General features: G+C 34.2%; 1 protein-coding gene across 3 annotated transcripts in view; it reads right to left on the bottom strand.

The window, feature by feature from the left end:
* Nucleotides 1–365: 365 nt before the first annotated feature.
* The window catches only part of UBR2 (ubiquitin protein ligase E3 component n-recognin 2), a 57534-nt gene continuing 33822 nt past the window's right edge, over nt 366–24077 (bottom strand). For 2 of the 3 annotated variants that reach the window (XM_062571882.1, XM_062571881.1), the window contains exons 22-47: nt 23294–23346; nt 22937–23039; nt 22323–22371; nt 21793–21947; nt 20100–20202; nt 19214–19323; nt 18907–18987; nt 17906–18087; nt 17012–17211; nt 16077–16170; nt 14642–14803; nt 12669–12766; nt 12372–12444; nt 11576–11724; nt 11427–11482; nt 10944–11040; nt 10195–10262; nt 9805–9940; nt 9111–9201; nt 8506–8636; nt 6921–7029; nt 6631–6687; nt 4632–4709; nt 4179–4349; nt 3348–3449; nt 366–2628 (exon numbers count right to left, since the gene is read on the bottom strand). In XM_062571882.1, coding sequence (XP_062427866.1) covers nt 2487–2628; nt 3348–3449; nt 4179–4349; nt 4632–4709; nt 6631–6687; nt 6921–7029; nt 8506–8636; nt 9111–9201; nt 9805–9940; nt 10195–10262; nt 10944–11040; nt 11427–11482; nt 11576–11724; nt 12372–12444; nt 12669–12766; nt 14642–14803; nt 16077–16170; nt 17012–17211; nt 17906–18087; nt 18907–18987; nt 19214–19323; nt 20100–20202; nt 21793–21947; nt 22323–22371; nt 22937–23039; nt 23294–23346 — 2850 coding nt within the window. In that variant the 3' untranslated portion in view covers nt 366–2486. Of the gene's footprint in view, nt 2629–3347; nt 3450–4178; nt 4350–4631; nt 4710–6630; nt 6688–6920; nt 7030–8505; nt 8637–9110; nt 9202–9804; nt 9941–10194; nt 10263–10943; nt 11041–11426; nt 11483–11575; nt 11725–12371; nt 12445–12668; nt 12767–14641; nt 14804–16076; nt 16171–17011; nt 17212–17905; nt 18088–18906; nt 18988–19213; nt 19324–20099; nt 20203–21451; nt 21634–21792; nt 21948–22322; nt 22372–22936; nt 23040–23293; nt 23347–24077 lie in introns of those variants that run through there. The other variant, XM_062571883.1, reaches the window with a different exon arrangement.

The raw sequence follows: 24077 nt of genomic DNA, 5'->3' as shown, positions 1-24077 counted from the left end.
CCTTTATAAAATTCATCTTCATCCTTTAAAATGATTATAGGACTTTTTGGTAGAGGTCAAGAAAGGTTTAGCTGACTGAAGCAACTGACATTAATAATATAATCACCTTACATTTTTAGCCCAGGAACTGCAGATGTTGCACATCCAGGTATTTTTGTTAGCTTGTGATTAACAAGGTGACATACCTGAAGCATCAAGCTCAGCAAAATTCTAAAAATAAACTTTAAAAAGTACTTAATATCAACAGCAAAATCATTTATTTGATGCTTTCAGCTTTTTTGTTTCTTTTCTGTTGTTGATGGTTTCTGGTTTGGGGATTTTGTGTTTTTCTCCCACATTCCAGATTGTACACATAATCCACAATATTAAAGTTATAGCCAATTTATTACAGATCATTTCCCTGATACTGAAGTAATATATATAAGCATTTCTACAATTAACACATGCAAAACAGATCATAAAAGTCTGAATAAAGAATGACTAAATTTACAAAAATGATAAATTGTGAACTTTGCAATTATTCAGCCTCACAATCCCCGATTCTGATTCCAAAGAAAATGTTGTCTTGCCATCAAGTTTGTTTTACAAATTCTGCTTTGCACAAAAAAATCTGTCAATATAATTAATCAATTACGTTTTTAATATGCTTACAGGAAAACGAAAAATTTCAAGGCAATTATATATTATCTGAAACTGTGGCATACAACATAAGTCTCTGTTTAAAGGAGCAGTAATATCACGAAAGAGAGGATTTTCAAATGCACAGTAAATTGTTGATATAGCAATCTAACTGAAATAGAAGGCAGAGATGAAGCATTTAGTGCCTGGTTTTTATCCTGCAACATCTGCAGGTCTCTTCATAAAAAGTGACAGCACTATATAAATGATCAGATCTACAACACTTATAGAGACAAAAAAGTAGTCTGTATAATACTGTTTTTAAGAAAGGGGAATCAAAATTGGCCAAATTTCTTTATTTCATATTTCACATCTTCACTCAATACCTGTTACTGAATGTTTGCAAAATTGTCCTGTACACCATGAATATACAAAATTTACCTGAAGCATTAAATCTGTAAAAATACAAACAATCCTGTCAGACCAAGTGTAACCGAAGACACAGCAGACAATTAAAGAGATTGCTTATTTGGGCTGAAGATGAAATCAGAAAATAAGACAACTAGGACAACTACAGATTATTAAAGAAACAGAACTATGTAAATTAAGATATTACTACTTTGTCAGAAGATAGGAGAGATAAAGATAATGGATTTTATTTTATTTTTTAACTCAATAAACAATGTCACTTTTTAGAGACACCTCGGCGGTCTAATTACATACAACTAGAAAACTCACTGCCTTCAGGCACCCTCATATCAAGTGCAAATCTGCGCAGTTATAGAATATATTTATAAAATATACTATATGCAAACATCTTTACAGAGCTTTAAATCAAGCCAAAAAGTAAATATACTTGACGGTACAACAGAAAAAAAATGAAGAGATTCAAGATTTGGGTAGTGTGATCATGGCCCTTTAAAGTCAGAGGAAACCAGTTTGTCTGCAACAAGGAGGAGATGGGATTCGCACCTTAAAAGTTGACTGTTAGCAAAAATGAAGAAAATATCCTCTGTGCTTCTACAAATTAACAGGAAATTAGCCTTCACCTGACATTTTATGCATTGTTATTACCTTAAAATAACTTCTAAAGCACAATGTCAACCCCTTAATATCAACAACCAATCACATAATTAAAAGGGTTTCCCGGCTATATTCAAATTGTAAACTACATAATTCTAAGGAGTGCAATGCTCTGGAGAAAGTTTTAAATTAAATTCATTTACTCATAAAGCTAGTGTTAGGCTTTTAGTAAGAAAAAAATAACTGGAAGCAAGAAAGCTACAAGAGTACAAATGACAAAATCATTTTAGATACAGCGAGTGTAAGAGTGAATTACCCACTGATGCAGACAGATACATCCATTTGCTACATTATTTGCTTCCTTACTTCATTCCATTGCATGTACACACAGCTTAAGTATTAAAATGCAGAATAATAAATAAAACGGCTCAGATTACTAGCAAAGGGCAAAACACAATCCATAATTGTGCTCTATCTAGTTTCTGTTCCAGCAGTCTTTTTCCTCTTGTAGTTTCTAAGAAAAAAAAATCATAGTCAGACTTCCAAAAAGAGTCATTCTTTTGTATCAGAAACTCAAGTTCATTTGCCCAGGTTTATAACCCAAGAGGTTTCTGTGAAGGAAGCACAGTGCAAATTATATGACTAATAAAACTTGCTTACATAGAAAGTAGTTTACTTGGTTATTGTTAATTGGTATTTTTATGAAATACATTGTAAAACAAAGATTAAATAAAAGGACCGGGTTCATTTTATTTTCTCAGACCTTTTTTTTCTAATCCCTCCTTTGGAAAGCTTACTGAGTTACAAAAAATCGTAATAAAGTTCCAGTCTTCAGCAGATAGCTATTATAAATGCTGCCAATCAATGCCAACTAGTGTTTGATTTGCTTCTTGTGCATGTCCAATCTCCTCTGTGATACTGTGCTGCTGCCAGAGTTTTTGAATCTTTTTAAATCGCTCTTTACACAGATGTAAGGGATTCCCACGTCTGAAAAGGAAATAACACTTATTAGGAATGATAAATCATGGCAACAAGTACACACAGTCAGACGCTACACAAAATACTTTTATAACCCTTTAACACCTCTCCTGTCATGCCAAATCAACAAACGTTTTAATTAGTATGTTTTGCGGGTGCAGCCTGGTGCTTCCCATCCCTTACTACTCAGAGGTCCCCTTCAGCCTTTGGGAATCTAATGTGCAGTTCACCAAAGTCTGAATACAGGTCCTCAGCAATCTTTCCACATCAAAACAACTTATATTGTATGCTCTTGACAAATTTTAAACTAGTAAGTATTTGCAATACCAAGTCCACAAAATATATTTTTGGAAGCAAAGACAGAAATTTAGACACAGAACAACCACATTAAATAAAATCATCTTACAGCATCTTCACTTAATACTAAATTAATACAGACAATGATACAAATAAATACACTATACAAACATGATTTTTTGCAGTATCTTCTAGAAAACATCATAGACAAAAATATTTAAGGTTTCACACTTCAGGACAACTCTTTATAACCAGAAAGAGATCTTCCATTACACGTTTTAAACAAAAATACATATTAGCATTAAAACGTTTGAAGATATTAGACAACAGCAATGTCAAAATACTGCCTACATCACTTAAAGTAACGAACACCATTATTTTACAAGCTTTTAAAACTGTATTTAGTATATATTTAAAACTTAAATATTTACCTGAGTCCCTGGTCTGTCTCTCCATAGTCATCAAGGTAAGGAGGAGGATAGAAGCAGCCCTTTGTTTTTCCAGCTAGAAATAGCACCTGACATTCTCGCACTCTGGATAGACACACAGAGAATGTTTTAGCTATAAGTGAATAGTTTCTCCTGCTGTCATGGATACTGCTGTTCCATTTCTCAACTAGCTTCGTTTTGTATAATATGCATGTACAGATTAAGAGTGCTCTTTTGAATTAAAGACCTTACTAATTATTACCAATTAAAAACAATGCAGTTTCACAAATCCTATATTATTTGCAATCTGTATAAATTACCCCACAACCACCACAAGAAAATACAATTTCATTTTTCACTAATCTTTGCCAAGGCAAAAGTATATATCATCTAACCTCTCCTTGTATACGTATAATAAGACCTATGACAGATTTACTGCAACATCATGATACAACAGTTCTGAGATAGTTGTGGATTAAGTTTGCAGGAAGACAACTAAAATTCTCATGTTTCCAAAGAAAAAGATCATCAAGGAATTTACCTTCATTGTTTTGTAATACTTCAGTGGAAACAAAAACATACATAGAAAACACATCCTCTTTAAAATGAGATTTGAATTTTCTGTGATATCTTCTATTCAGAGAAACAAGGTCAGAATAGACTGAAGTATAAGGAACATAAATGCATTTAGTTTTTAATAAATGCTATTAATAAATAATTTGCAAGTATAGCTTTCTTCATAAAAAGACCCCTACAATCACATTTACAGAATGAACCATTTCATGTCCACACACACTGTCTCCCTTCTATAATTAGAGATACTGAGTTCCTTACCTAAGGAATATGCCCACTCCAGAGCCACAAGTGTATGTATGTGCAGTACAGGCTCCAACATCTTCTCCTTCTAATTCAGTCTGACAACAGTAACTTTGAGAACATAGCATGGTCCCACACACAAGGCACAATGTTGGGGCTCTGCTTTTATCACCACCTGATTTCGGACACCTTTTGTTAAGGAAAAAGAAATTCCATGGTATGTATACTCTCCAAACAGCACAAGCAGATTCAAAAGCATTTTTGAAAATTTATAGTCAGATCTCCACAATTTCTGTTTCATTGAAATGCACATAATTTTTGCTAGAGGAGATGACAATCAATATGGGCCATTAACAGAGCTATACACATCCATAAACCATCTTTGCAAGGGTTTTAAGCTAGGGGATTTTCCAGTTCGTCAGAAACAACAAAAGGCTTTAAGAGTCTTCATTATAATTGCATACAACTTACGAGAAATTAGATGCTTGATTAATGAGACAGCTGTAGTCATCCGGAAGGTCTATTAATTTGTTGGATTCTCTTGCATAGCTAGAATGAAACAATCAAATTAACTACTCAAAGTTCAATAAATAACACACACTCATTTCAAATTCATTCATGTTTTCCTAAGTGCCATCCAAACAGCATCTGTGAATAATTAATTCTTTAAATTTAAGCTTTGATATCTTTCATCATTTTCATCCATTGTCAACATATAACTCTACAGCTGTAATAAGCTAGATCTAAAATTACTGTGATACACTGGGCCCTAAACAACCATGCATTAACTAGGAATTAAAACACTTTTGTATTGATTATTTGCTATTTTAATTATAACAAATATTTGTTATTTTCTAGTATTTTTTTAGTGAGCATACCGGAAATATTTTGACCAGTGAAATTTCAAAGTTAAAACTGTGAAGAAGTCTAGCCTACACATAGCAGTTCTCCAAATCATACAAGCCAAGAGGCAGACCCTTTAAAACGTAGAGAATTGTTGGTGATGGGCACAGTTGACATCTTCAAGTATTATTCACCTGGTAGGGCAGGCAGGGGTAGAGGAAGCTTTCCTGAGCTATCCTGGCAAATACGTTTGATAAAAATTACAAAAGGAATCCACAACATCTCTCAACTAGGGTACTCCAAATTTGCCTTACATTATATGTTGCATTTGTAACAAATTTTGGAGAATAAACACAGGCAGAAAGTCAGAACAACATGTACATATATATGCTTTTAGTGACACCTCATGACGAAATCACTACACGTTTGTTTTGCTTCGCTTGCTTTGCTTTGCTTTGCTTTCCAGCTAAGGGATCAAAACAAAGACTATAACCCTAACGCTGAATGGAAAACAGTACAATTCTAGTTCATACAACTTTTATACTAAACAGAATAGAAGTCATTAAAAGTATGTATTTAATATCAAATATTTGTATTACTTAGAAATAATAATTCTGATTTCAAGTTAATTCTTTTGCAGATGCTATACACTATAAATTTTAATAATCTTTACCTATAGGAACAACATGAATTAGACTGAAATACAGAGGTCTGTAACAGAAGCAATATACTAGAACATGCTGGGAGGAAGAGAAAATAAAATAAAATAGCCAGTTAGAAAAGGTTAATCTCTGAAAGATAGTTAAGAATCAGCAAAAGGAACACATGTACAAAAATCCTAACACGCACAACAGGAAATCAGTTATAGAATCAGATTATTCTAAGTGTACAGGATATTCTGTAATAGTCTTAGCATTTAACAGATGAAGTGATTCATTATTATTTTTGTTACTCAGTATGTACAATGTTGAAAGACTGACTTTATGTATTTAACAAGATTAAAACGCGTCAGTAATTTTTTAATGAAAACGTGAACCTTATTTTTGTTTAAGATTTAGATAACAGATTACCACCACTTTCACTCAGCCCCTAAAAAAAAGAAACACTTCAAACTCTTCTCTAAGCCCACTACACATTAAATGTATTCTGAATTCAAACTAATTACTTAGCAGAAACTCATTTGAAAAGCACATTTTATTCTCCCAGTAATTGATACAAAGTTGATTTCTCTGAAGAATGTGGATTCTTTAAAAATCTAATTAAAGAAGTCCTTCAGTGCCTGATATTTTTAAACAAAGATTATATAGCTCTTTCAGCAAGGACATACCTTCTTGAATCAGAAGGTACAAACCTGCAACAGGAATTATTAGAAGAAATACTACAGCCTTTGATTACTGCAGATCACCCTAAATAAAACTGTAATGGTCCACTTTGACTTTAAAATCTAAGTAATGTTTCACTTTCCTTACAGAATTACAAAAGCTCTTCACTTATCTCCCTACGGTGTCTTTGCCAATCAGTAAAACATAACTGATACTAGGTTACTGTAAACACTTTTCAGAAAAAGGTATTCAGCGAAAACTGCAACATTACAATTTTTCCCCTCTTAGAATTTCTCCATGTTTACCTGATAGCATGTCTCTTGCCTTCCAAATATCTTTTTACTTCATTGTTACTACACCAACTGCAAGAAAGAAATGGAATTTTAGCTTCAACAGATACTACTTTCCCAAAGCAAACATGTAAAAATTTGAGTACATCTATTCGAGATTTAAACAATTTATTTCAAAATGTCTCTCAAACACTTTTCAAAATTTATCATTCACTTCATATATGCACTCATGGGAAAAGACTAGTAATACTATCTAGTGCAAAATTAGTTACTATATTTAAACTAAATATAAAAACTCTCCTTACCTTTCTATTACTGTGTTCATAATTTCACTATTTTCTTGAAAAAGGCAAATGAGGTTGTTTGGCAAGGAAAGATAGCTACATAAATGTTCAAACTGGTTTGTTCCACTTACTGTGAATAAAGCGAAAAAAAGTGTATAGCTCTTATTTATACTATTATACTTTATTTTATAAGTATAGTATTCTTTCACTCATTAAACACTCTCTACAGTAAATGAAATGCAGCCTTAAACAGGACAACCATCCTTTTAATTCCACTTTTTTATTTCTCTTAACTGTATTCCCACACCCCCAAAATGTATTCTGAAAGAATGCCGGTAAAGGCTCCAGACTGCATGTGCTGGAGAACCGCATGCAATGGCGAACAAGTTACTTCAACCATCCCCTTGAAGCATTCTTCAAGCCTAGTCATAGAAGAAGCACAGAGAGTTCTATGGCCTCTACAACTCAGTATATCTTTCTTTAACATTGTCAGTCAAAAAGCTATTTCATGCCCTTTGTAGCCCCTGGCACAAGCTCAGGGACACAATCAGTCAACTGCTCTATGGCCTTATCCATGATGCTTGTGTACTGGTCTGATCCCCTGGCCTCTGCTCCCACCTTTCCGGAAAGGGAGCCTGAGTGTTTATTCTGCGGCACAGACTCTTTTGCTCCAGAATAATTGAGTGGAGAAAACTATGAAGAAAGCAGTGCCCTTCCCTCCCATGATCAACAGCGATCCCTTCTTGCCACCCTCTCCCCAAAACCCTACAGACGGGCAACAGAGGGCAACCGTGGGGTCAGTGGGTCCTGGGCAGCAGGAGTGTAAAGGGAAAGCAAGACCCCCTCATCCCACCTTGGCCTTACAGCCACGATGAGGACACCCCTCAGGGAGGGGACCTGCAGGGCAATCCAACCCCCTGGGATTCAGGCATCGCAACAGCGAAGCAAGGTCTTCCCCTTATGCTCTCCTACAACCAACTCTAATGCCCCACTGACCACTATTCATAAAGATACCATGTGACAAGGAAAAAAGGACTATTTTAATGTCAGCTCAGCAAAGCATCAAACTTCAGTTATAAAATGGGAAGCCTGAAGTACTGTAAATCTACTTATGGGATGTTTTAATCATAATTAAAATCTCTAGATTTACATTCAGGCCCTGCATAAACCCTACGTGGTGCACAGTAAAAGAAGTTCCTAAAACTGGCTATTTATACTATAATATAGCATTTGTGTATTTGGAGATTTTAAACATTAGCTCAATGCTGATTTCAAAGAAATCTGTGCAAACAAAAGTAGGGCTCATTTCAAAACAGTAATCAACGAGAGATCTGATATAGTCAAAATGTCACTTCTTAACAAAAAAACAACAATTTAAATAATCTAGGACAATGAAAATCTGCATTAGTTCCTTACACGAAAAAAAATTTTTTAAACAATTTTTTTTTGCTTTTGTTACACAGCGCAATTCTGTAGTGATAACAATTCAACATTCATTCCATTTAGCTTCCTCCTAAAATGAGTTTAAACATAGTTTATTTTGTCAGTCAACCTTTGCGTCTTTTGAAAAGCTGAGTTACTACAAATACTGGTAAGCAGGCAGTACCTTCTGTTTCCGAGGGTGCTGGGACTCCATTTAAGTAATGAAAAAACAAAGCAGAACATCTCAGGAAAGGCATGATACCAGCTTTTAGGTTCTTCCACAGGTGCCAGCCCGAGGAAATTTCTTTCAAGGCACTTAAAAAGCAATAATGAAAAGCTTTGTAATAAATCTTCAATCATATTTCATTTAAGCAACTTAGCTGAAATAAGTGTTATGTAATAAGTGTTTACATCAAAACTAACGCTAAGAAAAACACTGAATTATAGATTTCTAAAAATGTATCAAACTTTGACAATAAAACAAGGAAAAATTTGCACAGACATTTTACATCCTAGAAACTGCTCTGAACTCAGATACCACCAATTCCAGATTCATGTGTATCTGCAAACTGACTGAAAAACACTGTTCCAGAGTATAATGCTGGGCTCAGAAGAAGTTATAGGACTAGTCAGTGGAAAGGCTACCTAGAAGCAGTGGATAAGGAACAAGATGCAGGAGTTAGAGTTAAAAATATAAGCTTTAACAGCATTAGTACATAGAATTCTGTTTGTAGTTAGTGTCAAGTCCAGGAGTGAAAATTATAAAATATCTGAACATTGTCGTTTTACCTTCCTGTACACTGGCAAAGAAATTTATGTAGCGTAAGCACAGCTACTTCTTCTTCACTGCTAGCATTTTCTTGATCCATGCCATTCTCCTCTGAAAAGTAAAGGAATAATAAATTTCTTCCATAGTTTATAGAGCAAGAATGTAATTTTTCCATTTTTGAGAAAAAGGGCAAAACTAAGTGACATATTCCACTGGAAAACTCAAGCTATGGTATGGCATTCTGGAAAAAGTTATTCTGCCGCACATCTTGTGGCGCATATATGCTACTGTCAGCTTCAGTAAGGCACTGGTTTGCTTGCTTGATGTCTTCCTGCTTTTGGCATGCTACAGCTTAGCCAGTTCCTCTTACCTGAAGAAGCCTTGATTCTCTTCATTAACTACAACTTGTTCATCATGCAAAGCATACGTGCCAAGTTTTTGCGGTAAATACTTACAGGCACAGTAACTAGCTAGAAAGCTAGGGTTTGTGACTAGCTACGCCACCAAAACTTTCAGTGCAAAAAAATGACAGAGTGAACTTTCATGAATATAATTTATCAGTAGTTACTGGAAAGTGGAAAAAAAAAGAACATCAACATTTTTATTTTACCAGTGTAACCTGCATATATTTACCAATAGCACTATATTGTTTTCCAAGCACAGGTTTGAGTAACCATTTCAATAAAAACCTGAAAGGAAGTGTTAAAAAGTTACCTGTTGATGAGGTAAGTAAAATTTGTATTATGTGTGCCATAGTGACAAGATGAAACAAGTGAAGATCTCCAGTGCCAAGACTAACCCCTGAAAAATCCTGACAATGTATGGCAGGGAAAGAGAGCACCAAGCTTACCTGTAAAAGAAAACAAGGAAGCAATAGTATTCCTTTTCCTTTTGAATCTCCCCATTTTCCTATGTTAATGCTGCAATTATACCCTTTTAAGCAGGATATTTGATAGGGCTAATTCTGGAAGTAGCTAGTCAGCTATGACATAACAGAATGACAGCTGTTCCTAACCCAGAGTTAGGCAGAAAGTTTGCTATTGTTTGACATAGAAAAGTGCATGAGATCAAAACATTATTAATAATATATTATGGAAAACTTACCAACAAGTGAAACATATCGATATCAAGTATACATGGAATATTTCCATTTTTTTCATTAGGCACCAGTGCTGAATATTTTAAAGAGAAAAAACAATTAAATATTTGTACATGAAAAGATTTTAATGTATTTCGGTTACAAAATGAGAGCCATCTCACTGGCTAATGTGCTTATAATACTTAATAAACAAATGTGAAATTTTTGGCCAGAAATGCATGAATTCTAGAGTTGTTCAATATCACTAGAGAAAAACTCTTTCCCTATTTGAGTATACTGTACTGAAATGAAGCAAAACCAAAATAATTTACAGCAAAGTGAGTACCACTTCACACTACTCCGATAGCGTTATATCTTGTATTGCTTATGCGTGCAGCAGAATAAAGACAAAGACTAAGTAATATTCAAGGTATTACTTCTCTTCTGTAAAAGACCATGTTCCCTTCTCCTCTGCCCTACGTATTTGTCTAAAAGCAGGAATACTGGGAAGAATCTATAGCTACCCTTCACTGCAAAATATCTGTGCTTCTCTTGAAATTTATGTTGGAACTGCAGACTAAAAGAAATGCTGGTTTTCCACATTGCAATGAAATATGTATAGCTACACAGGTAAAAGTACCAGCTCTCAGTCTCTTAGTTAAAACCTCTATATCCTCTATATGATCTTTGTGTTATAAAAACTGTAACAATTTTTCCATAATTACATTTCTATGTCATTTCTTCAGAAAAAAATAGAATAAAGTAGTGAACTTACATGCTAAGAGAGTACAAAAGTGACCTTGTACTGCTGAAAGAGATGAAACTGTCCAATGAGCTGCTGCAAATCTTGTTAAGGATGTAAGGCAGTCATCCTTTAAAAACAAAGAAAAAGACACTGCCACAGTTAAATGTGTCCTTTAAAATGAAAGGACTTTTTCCCTCATATCACTCTATTCACGCCCCTTTGTTGCACATTTAATGGGAGCAGAGTGTAATATGTGACAAAGATACTTATGTTTGTGCAAACGTATAAGTTCTTTTTAGTCTTATTTTGATCGTTACCATGAGAACCCTGGCCTTACAAAGCTACACAAGTACGTGATTTTTAAATAGATTGATTAAAATCAGATATCAGTTATCTAAATACAGAGAAAACTGCTAAATGAACACAGTTTAAAACTTCAGACATTCTGCACTGAAGAAGCACAAGTCCTTCTTGTTCCATCAACTCAGAGAAGAATTGCTAGTAGATCCTCACCTGTCGGCAAGGTAAATGGCCAAATAATGGTTTATCTTCATCAGCTAAAATTCGTTCTGTGAAAAATAAAAAATGAAGACACTTCAGTGCTGTGAATTTAACTAAAGCCTGAAAACAAACATAAAGGAACAAAATGAGTACTTTTTTACCTATTGTCTGTATTGTATAAGCACAGCTTCCCCAGCACATTATAGGTACACGTGGATCTTCTTCGTTTGGATGAACCTTCAAACCCACTTTATATGTGGCTGTACCAAAAGTTGTCAACATTTCTTTAATGCTCTCAGAATAAAGATTCCTGAAGCAAGGAAAACAATATTACTAATTTATTATTTCTCTCACTGTCAGACTAATTCTTTCAGAGAGGAGCATACACCCCACACCTGAATGCTCTGATTTGTAAATTTTAAGTGAGAACTTCAGTATCTTACTTTGATTCAAACTACTCAATAACCTCTTTTCTGTGCCAGATACTCTCACAATTATTTTTATTATTGGACTGGAAATGTTCCCATTTGTTAGTATTAAGAATATCCAACCCACAAAGATAACAGAAACATAGCATAACAACTGAAATTACATATCAATATACTCTCAATTTCAGTCTTTAACGTACTTAGAGTGCTAAGCTATAACTGTGAATCCTTAAATCAGTTATAAATAAGAAGAGGGAATAAAGTTTAACTGTGACATTGAAGTTTATTTAAAAAACAAAAGGATCTTCTTGGCACACCTATGAATCATATCTCCCCTGAAATTCTATCACATTATTTACTGTTTATGGGTTAGTCTTCAATATTATCACAATAATAGAACCAGTTTTTCTAATTAAATGAAAATTCGTATTTTTGCCTTCATTACTCAAATATTACAGCATGAATTTGACATTTGAATGTTACAGTTTGATGATAAATTTTCATGATTTTTTAAGATACAAAAACATACTTCGGTTGGTAATCAGGTCTAAATCCTTCAGGTAATTGCAGCTCATCCATTTTTTCTGAACTACCAGAGTTACCTATATAAACAAGAAAAATGCACACTGATTATTCACCTATATGTAATTTTTACATTATAAAAAAAAATCACAGGCTCAGAGCACTAGAAACTGAAATTCCAAGTTATTCTCACCACTTCTGCCACCACCTCTGAACTCCACTGTGGTAGAAACATAATACTGGGCCTGTTTCAGGAACGTTTTAACATTTTCACAGACAGATACACATAGTTCTTTCGACTTACTTGCGCAGCCTTCATCTCTAAGTAAATATAGTGCTTTTATTTGCTGGCATACTGTTTTGATCCAGTGAGCTAGGTTTGGTTGACCTGAAAAATCTAACCTGTCCAAAAACATAAACAGAATATATCCATTATTTAAAGACCAACTATGATACAGATATTATAAAAATTAACGTCTGTATAAGTTAGTAACCTCTCTTGTCTAACTATAGGCAAATGACAGTGTGTAGGTACAGAAAGGCTATAGATGCTTTAGATTCCTTCTCTCATACTTCTTCAGAGCCCTACGCCTAGTTTTGTGCTCCTAAAGGTAAAATGTAGTTATAACTCACATATCATAAAGAAAGTGAAGTGGCTACTAATTTGTTGCAAGATCCTTTGGCTTATAACTTTAGGAACTTCTCTTACGAAAATCTATTTTATCTGTTGATTGACACAATGTTCCACTGGTTTATGGATTACTCAAACCACCATCAACTCAACAGCTCTACAGAGTGATGGAATTTGTTTATTCTCCTCTTAGAGCAGTAATACATCCCACACAAATTCTTATTCTTCTCATAACTAACAAACTAAAAGCTTATAAATCCTGAGATTTTTTTAAAAACATAATTCATTTTTAGCACTGTTTTTGAACTACAATTTCTTTGACTCCTCTTAGCCTACAAGTGAATTTAGTTATTTTCACTATAAATGATATATTAACAAAGCTTTTTATTGGCTGATATGCAATTATCATGAGGAAATACGAACACTCAACAGAAAAATTTAACCCTTGGGAAACAGTTTAAGTGCAATGGAATTTGTGCTGGCATTAATAAATGTCTAATGTGGTATTTGATCTCTTAATCTGATAATTATTTATGTTTTCTCATTTAAAAGACAGTAGTGCTCATATGCACCACTGGTGCACAAGACTTACGTATTACACACTACAAACTAAACCAACACACTAGTTACAGATTTGTTTGCTATGCTCCAGAACTTTTTTGTGAAGTTTTGAATGTATTTTACAAAAGTGTAGATAATAGAAATTAATTATATAAGCCAACAAGCATATTGCATAAACATATACTACAAAGAACTATCATACAAAGAAAACTGGGAAGCAAAAAAATTTATTTAATGGGATCAAGAAGCTACAAAAGGCAATAATACTTATTTTTAAAAGTAAAGCCAACTTCCAAATTTTTGTCTCCAATGACACTCTAACAGTCATTTGTCAATCTACTCCACATGAGGAACCTCTACATTCTTTCCTTAAAAGTATTCTCCTCTTTTTTGTATTCTCTTTTCATTTTTACTTTTCTTTTTTCTTCTTTCTCCCTATGAGTCATTTCATAGGCATTTCATGTTCTTCTTCTCAATAGGCTCTTTTCTCTGCTGTTTGCTCATTTCCATATTTTAAGTCTTTTCCCTGCAGGTCCTACAATTTACTATCCTTTTACTGTTCACATGCTATATTTGAAACCACAGAACAGCATAGAACCACACAGAATTTATGTGAGGAAGTGACATAAATTAAAAGCAGCAAGGAGGCAATCCATTTCAGATTATTAAAACTGAAAAGAGTAAACATTTTGAAAAAGCAAAAAAAAAAGTTGTTCCAGAGATCACGAATAGCCTTTTGTTTTATCTTTTGGGACTGTTCTGAGTTTTTTCGTTTTGGTTTGGTTTATTAATAGTCCAACATCCTACGAATTGCTCTAACAACGGAAGATCGTAAATCTGCAATTTATGGTGTTTGATTCCTTTAACAGTTTATGCAGTTTCACTTGCAATAAAGTTCTTCAAATTAAAATCCATTCCCCAAGCTGATATGACAAAGTAATACATAGATGTATCTCTCTTTAAGAATAGCTCCGATGGGAAGCCTAATTTTGAGGATTATTTTTATAATCAAAACAACAAGTGTACAGAAGGACAGCCTAGTTTAAAAAAAAAAAATATTGAGAGTGTTTATAAAGCAAACAGACCTGTTGAATAAAGCTCTTGGTGGAGGAAGCAGAGGGATAACAGTGTTGCTTAAACATTCACAAAGTGGGCAAAGGAATTCACCGTTTTCTACATCATAACTTGTGTGTACCCGTAATCTTTGCTGTCTTCGTTGCTCTTTTGCCTGGACAGCGTCAAAATACCTTTAAGAAAAAAGCAAGATATTAATGACATGTTATTCAAATATCACTTTAAAACAAATTCATGAATACTCCTGAAAGCACTCTATCTCCTAGATCTACATAAGAAAATTGTCTATATGAAAAGACCTACCTTCTGACTGACCAAGTATTACTAATTTCTGGTTACCCCTAATTTTTGTCAGCCAAAATCCATCAGTGATAAAAATTCATTGACATGCAAAATGTGTCAAAATCACATTTTGGGATCACAAATTGGGAAAAGTAGAGAATGTTGAGGGATTTAAAAAACACTTAAATTTCAGTTTTACATGAAATTTTAAGGGAGATGCCTTGAACACTTTATTTTTTTATTCCCGTGTATATTCCTTTACAGACCATAATTGAGTCAGAACCAGAACAACTGCTGGTTGATCTCTGAATCTTGCATGAAAAGGAACTAAATTCACTGCTTTGCTAAATGTAACTACTGTTTCAGAAACCTTTGGGATGGTTTACAGCATGCTTGATGACTACTACCCAAAAGTGGTCTCTGAATACAGGCATCTAAGGATACTTCCAGGAGTCAATGGTAACCACACAGGGCAGTATATCTGCTATGTAACAAGACCAGGAACACCACAACTTCAGTGAGCAGTGGTATCAGAGACTGCAACTGAGACCTGCTCAGGATCACTGAGCACTTACGGCCACAGAACTTCTGGGCTTCTGCCTAGGCTGCTCTGGGTGCTCCTAAGAGGCTTGTGTTCTTACACCGCTGGACATCACCAACAATGTACCCAGAAGGCAAAACCTGATTTCGTACTCCTTCCCAGCCTAGGAAATGAAGAGTTTGTCAACATGCCCCTAGGAAGGGTATCAATGTTAACTGGATGGAAGAATTGAAGAGCGTAATTCAGCAGAGAGGTCAAGAAGGAGCAGGAACATGTCTATTACTGAACTGCTAAAAACAAAGAAAGTGTGAGCTACAGGGCTCAGATATATGTGCACCACAGACTATGCGCATGGATAAACATCCAAAGAGAATGAGAACTGCCATGAGTGGCCTCACATTCTTCTCATCTTAATGAGAGATAGTAAATCAAAATTACTTTAAGTGTTTATAATATTCTTTATTATAACTGACTTCTGGTTTCCTTTTAATTCAGAAAACTTTCATTGCTTCATGACATTCATTTTTAAATTTATTAAGTAGTATTAATTAAAATTAGCATCATTAGGCAAAGTGACAGCTGACATGCTATTTGGACTGAAAAATGTAAGTACAGCTTTTTACCTTTGCCAACAATGAGCATGCATAATATGTCCACAGCTACCCGTGTGTGTTCCACATGACAGATCTGGGTGCATGAATAATGGGTCATATTTATCTGTATTAAGACAAAATATCACTTTAGAATAAGCATTATCTACCAAAATAACTTAGCTGCTAAAGGCTAGATAAAGGCTACTGCATTTACATACATTGTTAAGAACTCTAATGTACCACAGAAGTATTATTCATTTGATGAAACAAATCATATTGCTAATGCATAACAACTTTTTCTGTCGTGTGAAAAATACCATGTCATTCTGTATTGAGCATGTATACTATATTTACACTTCAAATTAAGTATTTGAAGGTGCTGAGCCATGGCACTCATCACCAAGATGAGTTTGTTTGTTTTTTTTTTTGGGGGGGGGGGGGGAGGAGGAAGGTCATTTTGTTCTGTTTGTTTATTATGGCTAAGAGCCATTTCAGATGATAAAACTGAGAAGAAGCAAAGATACATCTTGTGCTTTCACAGCAGTACACAACATTATACAAAGGGGAAGCATTTATGTGAGTAGTTCAAGTATACTAGCCCCAAAACTTGAGGAAGGGGTTTAATAGTTATATTTTTATTTATATATATATATAGTTATGTTATAAATAGTTATATAACTATTTATATAGTTATATAAAAATAGATTTTTATAGTTATAAATAATTCCCCATAAATGGCTGTTGAAAGGTTTTTTGATAATGCTTTGCAGTTACTTTTTGTTATTTAGAATGCACTCTACCGCACACAAAAAAAACAGGAATTCTGCTACTGATCACAATGAAGTCATTCACAATTATACAGCTAACATGAGAAAGCGAAGCTATACTGCTTTATAAAAAGCATGTGGTCATTACAGGCAACTCTGAAATTTGTAACATTGAAGACAACTATGAATATCATTTACCAGGGTCTGGGATAATTTTGTTTCTGTTTTTAGATAACACAGTTGATCTTTGAATAAATGCTGCCAAGACCATAGCTCTGCTGTCCACTTTAACTTCTTGTTCTTCTTGACACAATATACACATAACCACCTGCCTGTGTTCAGCCACTCTGGTTTGCTCTGGTCCCAAAGCTGTGAGTTTTGCATCTGAAATTACAGGGCTAAAATATTCAAAAGATACTAGTGAGCACAGTATTTGGAAAAAAAACAAAATAACAAAAAAACACCACCAACAACAAAACACCACCTCAAACAGATCATGCTTTAAATGCGATTAATAAATCTCTATGTTAAATACTCTGACGAAAAATAATTTTGGCAAGTATATATCAATACCTATGTCCCCAAAAATAATTATGAAAAAATACTTTGTAGAAAAAAGGTTATATCCTTACAATAGTGGCCATGTTTGCTATCCTTATTTCTTTCAAATTATATTTAACAATTGTATTTATTCTAACAGTTGTATTCATCATCCACAAATGACAAACATGCATCAGCTATGTCCAATTTAGTATGTTTGATAACATTATCTCTTCAAAAAAAATTTCCTTCTCTTTGTTTTCTCTTCTTGAGAAATTAACAACTCTGTTGGATGGTCTTACAGGAAAAAAAAAGTTATTTATCTGCTTACACTGAGCACTACGAACATGGGAAGAGGGAGAAATAAATATTTATCCTACAATTTTGACAGTAAGTGAAAGTAAGTTCCCTTTATTGCTTTTTAAAAAAAGCCTCAAATTTTTGAATAGCTCTCCATGAAGACCAAGAAAAACCTGTTGTTTGCTTTAAACAGTAGCAATGTAGTGATGTAAAAGTTAATGAAATCTCATTTTAATTTCTTTTTTGCTTTACCTGTTATCATGTACACCGGAGGCTGAAGTATCTAGTTCCTCCAAAGTCTGCTGAAAGAGTTCTTTATTTTCATTAATGAAGTGCCGTTGCATCTCAGACATCTGGGCCATGATCTTCTCTCTGCGCAGCCGGGCAATCTCAGCTTTCCGCTTTCTTTCAGCTTTGTCTTTATCGCGTGAACTCTGGAATTTCATTGTTCATTTAAAATCTTGTTATAACAAACAACTGATGTTACCTACTGCTATGCATAACTTATACTAACCATTTAGCAATCGAAATCTCATAAAAAGACAAAAAAAAAAAAAACAAACTACCAAAAAGGTTTGTGCCCTCTTTGCTTTGGCTCACGTTAAATGCCAGGTAGAAACGCAGATCCAGAAGTGTACTCCCTCCCCACCCTTGAATTCTATTTTTTATTTTTATTTTCTTTGAGCATGCATAATATGAAATAAAAAGGAAAGTAACAGGTCCCTAGGGCTGCTCTCTCTCCAGCCACACTGGTTGTATTCTTAATGCATTATAACACTCCAAGGTTTTGGGGTAACACCTAGAATGTCATGTCAAGCAAATAAACTGACAAGAGTTTACCTGGAATGATCTGCAAAGAAGGGGGGGGGGGGGGAAGAGGAGGGGGAGGGGGGAAGTGTACATTAACACTTTCCCATGCAGTCTGAACTGATGAGATGAGTAGACTAAGTGCTATGATCAGTGCTATGAACAGTACAAGCAGTAAACTTGCCAGAGTTTTGGAGACCACAGGTAAAGCAAAGGGAGAGAAAAAAAAAAAAAAAAAAAAGAGGGGGGTGGAAATTATCAGGGACTCTGCCACTAGATCTTTCAAAAAGTGTGTTGGCCTAATCTAAAAGCTGTGAGACAGAACTAAGATTTCTGAAATCACTGGGTTTTCTCATCTTTGATTTAGAGCAGCAGTTAGAAACATAATTCATTGCTGCTCACAATCCACACCAGTTTAAGATGAGTTAACTGCTACAACTTTTTACCTCCTCCATAATATTTCCTTCTGTCTCTGCCACAGGACTTGTAGAGGAGCTTTCTCTTAGCTTTTTAATAGCATTGAAAGTCTGTAAAAATAAACAAAAAACAAAAAAAAAGTCTTAATTAGTTTGACATATGAATATATAAAAACTGTGCTTATTATAATGCTGGTCAGATAATGCAGAGTGTTGGATTCCAGAAGAACAAACAAATAGGCATAACAAATCAACATGGGAAGTACAAGAAAAATCAGAGTTAAGCAAAGTTTCAAAAATCTGCAAGATTTTCACGAATTATATAAAACAGATTTACCTTCAATATCCATCTGATCATGTCCTTGTGCACTTCCAGATGAGGTGCATTTTGCAGTGTTTCTAGCATAGCTAGTATACTAGGGGAATTATTGGGTGCATCTCCTGGTCCTGAGAAAAAAGTAAACATGACAATTGATTATATTTATACCTGGTAATCTGATCACTCACCGTAATAAAAACTCTTGTATAAACTCAACAGCTGAAGAATCCCTACAGCAAATATGCCCAATGTGCATCTTTCACTCCCCTCAAAGTATTTTCATAAATATTCTCTCAATATTGAAAAGTTGTAGGGAATAGTGCTTGTTGATTGTGTTTTTCAAGACCACATACACTGCATGCATTCCCTGGCTGTTTGCCTTTTGAGAGCTGCCATGTACAATTTACAATATTGTATTGCCCACCTATTTTCAACAGAAGAGTCTTACCAACTCTCATGTTTTCACAAAATTACAGAAACTAATCAGAAAATGCAGGGGAGAGTCAAGATTAAACAACTATTTATTAAGAATACAGATATGTTTTTTTCCAACTGTAAGGTTTGATAGTGTATTTCAATGCAGCAGCAATCTTTGTTGAGACCCTTCTTAAAAAAATAGAATAATTTCCAGCAAATTTTATTCTTAATATCTTTTTTTAATTTTTCTCCCTTGAAAAAGCATATGTAGATTCTGTAGTACCAGCATACTGTATATGTAAAGCATATATACATAATGTTTTTGTAGCATTTGGGAATTCTGTCTTTCGCATACTAAGCTATAACACTAAAAACTTTTGATGGGTAAACAAACTTTTTGGTAAATGCCTTCTCAAAAGAATAAAAATATAATATGCTGGTATTTTCAGCTGCTTCAAATTTGCTATACATTTGAAAAGAGGCATACTTGATATTTTCTGAGTGAAGGTAAATGTTACGACGTTCTCCTCATTGAGATTCTCTAGATGTTGTTTTTCTTCTTGTAGTGCCATTCCAAGCAAGTGCAAAACCTAAATAAAAATTATTAGTTTTAGTCTTTCTCTTGAAGCGCACATATAATCTCTGTATATAGTTTGAATAATTCATTAAAAGACAAAGAAGTTTATAGCAAAATTAAACAATAAGAACATATTTAAATTAGTTCCATAGCTAGGTTAAACATTAGTGACAACATGCATTTATAAATTCCTGCAACCTCACAAAATGTAAGAGCATTTCACTGCTCATATGTCTGTTTGCTGTCCTGCTTACTCACTGTCAACTCTGTGCTTTGGAATAAATTTCATTGGTTTCTCATATTTCTCAGCTTTCCCTAGCAATTGTATGCTATTATTGCAACTCTCTGAACAGAAGCATGGTATTATAAGAACTAGAAAATCCCCACCAGAACTGGAATGAAATAATCCAAGATAACTACAGTATCCATTAGAAAAAATGGTAAAATTGAATTCTACTCTTGGAGGGGTTTTTGTTTTTTGTTTGAAGTAACAGTCCATTCTTCCCAGCTTATCACATGGCTAACAAGCCTCATCAGATGTAAGCTACCTCTCCCAGATGCCTCATGTCAACACCTGTGCATGGTGCGCCCAAGTTGTCTGGTTTGCCAGGGAAGTCCAATTGCATGGCACCCAGATGGCTGAGCATATTTTAGCTCAGCTGCAAGGTACCTTAAGCTATTCAAGTACTTATTTTAAAGCCTAACATTCTCATGTTACTGAAATGTGACTGCATTCTCTACTTTTTACTATGATTTATAATACTGATATACTGTTCTTTTTGCAATAAGGTATTTTGTATGGAATTGCTCTCATGTTGATTTAAATTTAGCTATAAAAAGTAATATAAATTCAACGAGACCAAATGTCAAAAAAATACTTAGCTTCACAGCTGAGGCTTTACTTCAAAATGTTATTTCAAAAAACTATCAACATTTTCCGAAAATTTGGTTTTGGAGGCCAAACAACAATCTTTACCAACACAAACAACCCCTTTGATGGCAGTCTGCCTTTAGCTAACAACTTTTGCACATCCCAGACAATGATCATCGCAGACAACAAAACCTAGAGTAGCTCTCCAGGTTTCTAAAGATCATTATAAATACTGAGGAGCAAACAGTTCAGTTCAGCTTTCCAACAATAAAATGCTTTCAGTTAGATAACTGCTCTGTATTTTATTTTTTTTTATTACTTTTTTTTTATTATTTAGCCTACCTTGAAAATAAGTAAAGAAGTGTCAGAAAAAAGTTACTACGCTTTACAAATTCAACATGCAACAACTCAGACGTAACAGAGTCTCTGACACAACATTCCACAATTATTTCAACTGATCCAAGCAGAATTCTTCCGTCTTGTGTGCACCTGTTAGAAATTTACCTCTGTCTTCCATACACTTTTAAAAATAAACTGCACCGGAGGCAGAGAGGTCTCCCCAGCCTTGCATATCTATCAGAAAAACATCACTTACTACTAAAATACATGCATTCTGTATATTCTAATATACCAAGTAAGCAAAAAGTAAATAAAAAAAACAAACAGACGTTGAAAGGCTGAAGTACACACCCCTTCTTTAGTGTATGCATAATTTTAAATACAGAAACATACCCTTTGCAGCATGGACTCTGACCAGGCGTAGCCATTGTGTTCCACCGCCCACTGCAGTATAGTTCCCATAATGCACAACATGACATCAGACTGCAGAATATTAACCAGGCTTGCAAAAAGCGGGCAGAAAGGAGGCAGACCAGGGGGTGGAAGTGCTGAAAGGCAAATTTGTGTTTTTCACATCTGAACATCTCTACAATTTTCAAGACTCATGAGAAGTGTCCAACTCTCAGATAGCTTAAGTCTAACCAAAGACAATACACAGTTGCTTGATAAACAGTATGACAGATCAGCACGTAGTAACATTCGGCATTGCTTGCATTTAACATAGAAGTTGAAGGAATAAGCTACTCTTAAGGCAGGTTCCTTGACAGATTAGATTCCAGTCTATGACCAGAAAGATAGAGAAATGACTATGTTTTCACCAATTTTTGGCTAACCCAAGAACACGATGTTAGCCTAAAAGTGTCAGGGGAATATGCAGTTCCACAGGTGTTTCCTCCTCCCATCCTCCCTCAAAGATGATGTACCTGTATCTTCTCTGTTCTGTTTTTTCAGCTTTCTTTGTGCTTCTTCTGCCTGAAATAGAGGAATTATGTCGATTTTACTCAAAACCTGTGCAAAACTGATAAAACAGCACTTTTACTTTATTACATTGCAACAGTTTTCCCCCTCTTTTCCCTAGCATTCAATAACAGAAGCAAGTTTCCAAGTCCTTTCAAGTTTGTCTTACAGCCTATCTGTAAGTACCTCACAATCTTGCATCTTTAGAAGCAATCTTTATCCTAAGCTAGTCTAGATTTTTTTTAGTATAAAATCAGGAGCCAAATCTGAGCTAAAACAGTAATTTCCATACAGGTAAGGGGAAATATAGACTGTTAAAGTACTTTCAGTAAAGTAACACCTAATAAAACAACAATTTTTACATAGAAAAACTCCTGAAGCCTCACTAATTTCAGTAGTTCTGTATAGGAATGCAGCATTTGAGGGTACAGAAATCACTGCAAAATCTCAGTTAAATTTTGTCATTCTCAAATATGTTAATATTTTTTTAAATGCTGACTCATAATATTCCTTCACAAAATAAAGCTTTAAAAACAGAAAACATGAAGAAAATGAAAAACAAAGATAAATTGTTAGTTACCTTTGATTGCTCTGCCCTTGAAAAGTGATAGAAATACAGATTAAAGTTCTTGGCACATTCTGGTTTTAGTTCATACAGCCCTCTGCCTGTTAATCCAGGTTTTCTACAAAGAAAAAAAATGTATAAAAACAATGTTCAATGATTATAATCATTTTTATGCTGAAATGTCAAACTAGAACAGCTAAAAAGCTTTTGCTGCTTAGAAGACAGCCTAGAAATCAAATATATAGTAGTATTTAGAGAGATGTACATGAGCAAAGGGGAAAGCAGTGTCTCAGCCTCCTTCTGTTCTCTCATTTACACTAATTTAGGTATTCAATTTTTAAGGCTGAAACACAAGAATAAAGTAAAACATACTTAAAACAGGCAACTTCCTCAATCACGCTTTCCATTCCCGTCTCTCTGTTCTCCTACATTAAGTAAAAAGAAAAGAGAAGATAACGTTACTATGATTCTTGAATCAAATATGTTTTAATATCACAAAGCAATAGATACGCAAGAAAGTTAGATGTCGTTTTACTAGCACTCTAGAGAACTCTAAAACAAGTAACATGAAGATAAATCCAAAAATACCATGTCTTCAAAAAGTATTTTTAAAAAATTGTGCCATTTAAATTTTTTTACTGTTTTTCCTTACCCTAGCAAACTTGGGCATAACAGACTTAACTGAAAAAATTCTTAGTTTACTCAGTATATATTAGTCAATATCTGTTTACTAGACCTTTAAAACTAAATATAGGAGAATGCTAAAAACTCAGGTCACTGAAAATTGACAAAACAAAAGGTATCAGCAGATATCAGCTCAAATACGTAATAAAGCTTCATACACAAATTACCTTTTAAGTCACATCTCTTTCATGCAATACACATTCATAGCAGTTAATAGTCCAAGGAAAATGCATTTATTTAACTAAGACTGACAATGTAATTAATTTAGAACTCCAGCTTAAAATATTTTTCATCCAACACTAAAATATTTTTTAAAAGCTAGTCTAAGTTTGGACTTTTAAATTTGTTTGTTATCCACTTAAAACATTTAGAACAATGAAAATAACTCAAAAAGTTTATTAATATATTACTTATAGAGTTGAAGGTTAACTTTTGAATCTCGACAGTCTCCTTGAATCATGTTAAAAGCTTA

Source organism: Rhea pennata, chromosome 3 (assembly GCF_028389875.1).
Source record: "Rhea pennata isolate bPtePen1 chromosome 3, bPtePen1.pri, whole genome shotgun sequence".
Lineage (NCBI taxonomy): Eukaryota > Metazoa > Chordata > Aves > Rheiformes > Rheidae > Rhea > Rhea pennata.
Note: the sequence above shows the minus strand (reverse complement) of the source record. Positions and strands in the feature narration are given on the sequence as shown.